Consider the following 5748-nt stretch of genomic DNA (forward strand, 5'->3'; position numbering starts at 1 on the left):
CAGCCCAGCCCTCGCTCCCGCACAAACCGGAGCAACCGGCGAGCCACGGGGCGGGCCCTGTAGCCTCGGTTTGGTTCGTGGAGTCCCAGCGGCAGATTCGCTCGGAGACGCGGACAGAACCCGTTCTGTCGCGTCAGGAATCGCGGGTGAAGTTCTCCACGGGTGGAGAGAAGACGTTGAGAAAGGCTGCGCTGGGCTCCCTCAGGGGCTCGTGCGCACTCCCAGTTTCGGCCTCTTCATGCAGGAAATGAATCTGCTGCCGACGCCCGAGAGTCCAGTGACTCGGCAGGAGAAGATGGCGACCGTGTGGGATGAAGCTGAGGTGAGTGTTGGGAGACCTGAGGGGCGTCCCAAAGTTTGGGCTATAAGGTTAGACGTTCTTGGAGGCCGGGAAAGGAGGTGGCTGGAAGGCCAGGTCCGGTCTGGACTGGTTGCAGAGCTTCTTGGGTTGTCCCGACTTCATCCTGCTGTTGGGTTAAGGAAGCAGGCGCTGAGGGGGCTGTGGGACCGTGGGATGGCAGCTCTGAGTTACAGTAAATAAGTACTTCTTCTCTTATTTGAACAGCAAGATGGCATTGGGGAGGAGGTGCTCAAGATGTCCACGGAAGAGATTGTCCAGCGCACACGGCTGTTAGACAGCGAGATCAAGGTGGGCTCCTGGCTCCGGTGCAGGCAGCGGAGTTCTCAGATCTCCATTTTACAGATGAGGAACCCGAGGCTCAGAGAGGGATGAATTCACACTCAAACCCATGGAAAATACCTAGCCCTGTCCCACAGCCGCTTTGTCAGGAGGTTTTCCCACTGGCCTCTTGTCCTGACCTCTGCAGTTTGGACATGTACAGGCTGGGCCTTCAGAAAGCCTGAGATCTGGTTGGATGGGTCTCCCGGGTAACCTGGACCTCATCTATTAGAGGGCTGTAATGAATGCAGGCTGAATCAGGGTTGAACATTGGTTTTCTCTTATCCCAGATCATGAAGAGTGAAGTATTGCGAGTCACCCATGAACTCCAAGCCATGAAAGACAAAATCAAAGAGAACAGTGAGAAAATCAAAGTGAACAAAACCCTGCCGTACCTTGTCTCCAATGTCATCGAGGTGTGTGTCTGTGTGTGGGAAGAGGAGGAGGCAGGAGGCTTGGAGACATCTAGGGATGGGGCCCATAGGGTAGAGTGTAAAAAGCAATGTTTAAGTCTGCAAAGACCTTAGAAGTGTCACAGATTTCTGCCATTTTCTTCTTTTGTTCCTTCTTGGGGCAGATGAACTTTGCAAACAGAAGCAGCACCTCAACAAAGGTGTTGTCAACCCCCTAACACATCATCTATGTTTATTAAGCTTAAGGCTAGACTGAGGAGGGAAGGAAGGCCTGTGGCCTTGTGGGTTTAGGGAACTGTTTGAGCACACACAGTAGTGGATTTTGGGAAGGGAACTGAGCCTATTTTCTTTCTTAGTTGCTGGACGTTGACCCCAATGACCAGGAGGAGGATGGTGCCAACATTGACCTGGACTCTCAGAGGAAGGGCAAGTGTGCGGTGATCAAAACTTCTACCCGACAGGTAAGGTTGGCTCAGTCACAGTTGGGCAGGGGGCAGCATGGGGGAGTTTCCGTGTAGCTACGACTGCCTGTAACTCTTCCTACAGACATACTTCCTGCCAGTGATTGGGTTGGTGGATGCAGAAAAGCTGAAGCCAGGAGACCTGGTGGTGAGTGATACCTGCGCACGGGCAGGGATTCTCCAGTAAGCTGCCTTGCCACTGCTGCAGCGACTCTGTCTGCAGCCTCTTTGATTCTTGCAATTTGCCAGTGCTGTAGCTCTCTGTTTAGACTACAAATCACTGTCCTCTGGAGCATTAGACAGAACCGGGATAAACACAAAAGCTCCATGCTCTGTTCTCAGGGTGTGAACAAAGACTCCTATCTGATCCTGGAGACCCTGCCCACTGAATATGACTCTCGGGTGAAGGCCATGGAGGTGGACGAGCGGCCCACGGAGCAATACAGTGACATCGGGGGCCTGGACAAGCAGATCCAGGAGGTAAGGGAGGCCATGCCAGCCTTTTTACTTTTTCATCTAACTGACCAGAGTGTATTCCCTTACTGTGGGAAGGAAAAAGAAAACAACCAAGACAAAACAAAGACTGTCAGGTGCTCGAAGCCTGGATTCCAGAGAGATTGGAGATTGTCCACATAAAGGGCCAGAGCAAAAACTCCACTCAGGCTCCCAGTTTTTGCCCCAGTGTCTTCCTTCCTTCCCTCCCTCCTTCCTGTGTGTGTGGTGTAAGTACTTGTGTAAGTGCTTACATACACAGAAAATGTCAAATAGCCTGATCTGTACTCTACTCTTCCCTATGATACATGGTCCCTGGCTGGACCTGGAACTAGGCTGCAAACTCCCGACTCTGACCCACAGCACCCAGGTTATGGACTTGTGTTTTATAGGCCTGGATATTTACATGGGTGCAGGAGATTTGAACTTAGGTCTTCATGCTTGCACAGCAAACACTCTTACTCTCTGAGCCATGGGACCAGTGCAGACCAGGTGTGAGAGGAGAGAAGACTCCTGCATTAGAGTAGGAAAGATGCAGACTAGATTTGGGCTGTAGGATCCCTCAGGGCATCACTTTCCTCACCCAGGACTTCTTCCTGGCAGCTGGTGGAAGCCATTGTCTTGCCTATGAACCACAAAGAGAAGTTTGAGAACTTGGGTATCCAGCCCCCAAAAGGAGTGCTGATGTATGGGCCGCCTGGAACAGGGAAGACTCTGCTTGCCCGAGCCTGTGCTGCTCAGACCAAGGTGTGTGGGGGTGGGGGGCAAGGTGGGGGTAGGGGTACTTGCAGCTGTATGACATAGGCTTGACTCTTTGGGCCTCTTGTGCCTTTGCTCTGATCTGTCCCTTCTCTCAGGCCACCTTCTTGAAGCTGGCAGGCCCTCAGCTGGTACAGATGTTTATTGGAGATGGCGCCAAGCTGGTCCGTGATGCTTTTGCCCTGGCCAAGGAGAAGGCACCATCTATTATTTTCATAGACGAATTGGATGCCATTGGTACCAAACGGTAAAGGACGGCTAGGGACTTGAGGGTTCTTGGGGTGAGGGGTGAGCTGGGAGCACAACTCCAAGCTATGCTAAATTCTAGTTCTTTCTCATCCTGTTTCCCCCTCTCCCTGGGTAGTAACACTTCTATTTTTCTGCTTCCTAAATTCTCACAGCTAACACCTTGCTCTCAAAAAAGAAATCTGGTCATTTCACATGTTTTCAAAGTCTGTCATACACTATTTAGAACCATTCCTAGGTCACCCCATTGCTCCTTAGCATAAATACTAGATTTGTGTGGCCCGTTCTTCCAGTCTCGCTCTCCCCGACACACATATCCTCCCAGTATCTGATTAGTTTTCAGCTCTTTCCATTCACTGGGTGTTTGCCAGCCATTGTTTATAAACGCAAAAACCCTTCCTTGGGGTTGGCTGTCTGGGTTCCTGATTCTAGGTATTTCTGAGCAAAGTTCTCTGGGATCATGCATTGCTCAGAGCCAGAGCCCTGGCCCTGGCTATTTCTGCCCACTGTTTGTCACTAGCCCAGCACTGATCCCAGACGCCTCTGCAAGCTTTGAATGCTGCAGTTAATTATTGGTGAACCTTTCTCTGTACCAGTCCCTGGGCTGGGAGCCTCAAGTTGAGGCAACCATTTCCCTGGACAAATTGGAATAGCCTGTGCTTATGCCGTGATGTCACTGGCATCTCGGGCTCCTGTGTACCGCAGCTTCGACAGTGAAAAGGCAGGAGACCGAGAGGTGCAGAGGACCATGCTGGAGCTACTGAACCAGCTGGACGGCTTTCAGCCCAACACTCAAGTGAAGGTGAGGACAGGGCTCACCGTCTGTCTCAGGACTGACAGCTCGGGCTCTGCCTTCCCCATTCCCCGGCTGCCCTGTTCCTACTGGAACTTGTGCTTGTGAGTGGATGGCCTGCTCTTCTGTTCAGGTTGCTGCTTCCCCTCTTCCTTAGGTAATTGCAGCCACTAACAGGGTGGACATCCTGGATCCAGCCCTGCTGCGCTCAGGCCGCCTAGACCGCAAGATTGAGTTTCCAATGCCCAACGAGGAGGCCAGAGCCAGAATCATGCAGATCCACTCACGGAAGATGAATGTCAGGTCAGCTGCAACAGCTGTTTTGTTTTGTTTTGTTTTGTTTTGTTTTGTTTTTTCGAGACAGGGTTCCTCTGTGTAGCCCTGGCTGTCCTGGAACTCACTTTGTAGACCAAGCTGGCCTCGAACTCAGAAATCCACCTGCCTCTGCCTCCCAAGTGCTGGGATTAAAGGCGTGAGCCACCACACCGGGCAGTGCAACAGCTTTTTGAGCCCCCAATTTTTAAACTCCTGTACTGTTGTTCCCCAGCCTCTGATCCACTCCAACCCCACCCTGTGCATGCACATAGCCTCCATTTCTCCCCCACAGCCTGAGGTAGAGTTTTGTTGGGGCTCAGACCCTCAAAGTCACCTGTGCCTCATCCTCCCATTGAAGAATATAGGCCTTCACAGCACAGCCCAGTAGATGGGCACAGCCCAAGCATGGCGTAGGAGAATCTAACCAGGACCAGATGAGCTGAAGTTAGATCTATCCAGTTTCCAGCACGTGACCTAAACCTCTAAAGTCTGTTGTTTTTGAAACTTGAGAATTAGCCACGGTGAATCTCAGGCACAGTGCCTGGCATGAGGGCAGATGATGGGCAGCCACATCGTGCTGGATGATGCACGGCTTCATCAGCAATCCTACTGTCTTTTGTCTGTATAACCCCATGTTCCCAACTCAGGCAAACTTTCTTCCTGGGATCTCAGATGCAGGGTTCTAGAAGTCTGGTGTATCAGTGATCCTGTAAATAGCTTTGTCCAATCTCATTTATACTGAGAAGAAAAGTCAGTAAAGACTTGCCTGCTAGCAGAAAGCAAGTTGATTATTGTGCGATGGGTACATAGTAGGACATCTTCCCTTTGCTGTTCCCTCTCCGTGACTAATCAAGCTCTGTGGTGTCTTGTTTCTCCAGTCCTGATGTGAACTATGAAGAGCTGGCTCGGTGCACTGATGACTTCAATGGAGCCCAGTGCAAGGCCGTGTGTGTGGAGGCGGTGAGTGGTCAGCGTGGGTGGGTGGGTTATTGGAAGCCTTGCTCTTTCCCTGGGTAGGTCAGGGACCCACACTTAGGAAGTTGGAAGTGCAGGGAGGCATTCTGGGTCTTCTCTGTCCGGCTGCAGGGTATGATCGCATTGCGCAGGGGAGCCACGGAACTCACTCATGAGGACTACATGGAGGGCATCCTGGAGGTTCAGGCCAAGAAGAAAGCCAACCTACAATACTATGCCTAGGGGACACCTCTAGTCTGTCCGCTGGTCTGAGGGCTAAAGTTGATAATAAAAGGTGTTTTCTGTTCTTCGCCACAGTCTTTCTCAGCCTCTGTGGACTCTGGGTGGGAGTGGAATGTATGGAGAAGGCCTTTTGCTCAGAAGCTACAGCCTCAAAAATTCTATAGATGGCCATGGGACCCAAACCAGCTGTCTGGGTGAGGCCCCATGGCAGGAGGTGCAAGCACAGCTGTTGCCTGAGTCCTCCCCAGTGCCCCCTCCCCCAGCCTCTTTATGTCATCTTTCCACTGTTCATTGCCATCACTCTGACCTTAAGAGTCCAGAAGGAAGAGGCCACCTTGCATATTTGGTATTCTAGTTCTTGTCTTGTAAAACCAACATTTAGGGTTTTAGTTG

At 51.6% G+C, this 5748-nt stretch overlaps 1 protein-coding gene across 1 annotated transcript; it reads left to right on the forward strand.

The window, feature by feature from the left end:
• The first annotated feature begins 6 nt into the window (after window positions 1-6).
• Psmc3 (proteasome (prosome, macropain) 26S subunit, ATPase 3) lies at window positions 7-5429 on the forward strand. The gene is made up of 12 exons (NM_008948.2): window positions 7-322; window positions 566-649; window positions 970-1095; window positions 1449-1553; window positions 1639-1701; window positions 1896-2033; window positions 2649-2792; window positions 2903-3051; window positions 3756-3852; window positions 4001-4146; window positions 5037-5118; window positions 5245-5429. The coding sequence occupies exons 1-12, from the start codon at window positions 239-241 to the stop codon at window positions 5353-5355; spliced, it is 1329 nt and encodes a 442-aa protein (NP_032974.2). The 5' UTR covers window positions 7-238; the 3' UTR covers window positions 5356-5429.
• Window positions 5430-5748: the final 319 nt, after the last annotated feature.

Source organism: Mus musculus, chromosome 2 (genome assembly GCF_000001635.26).
Source record: "Mus musculus strain C57BL/6J chromosome 2, GRCm38.p6 C57BL/6J".
NCBI classification, from domain to species: Eukaryota; Metazoa; Chordata; class Mammalia; order Rodentia; family Muridae; genus Mus; species Mus musculus.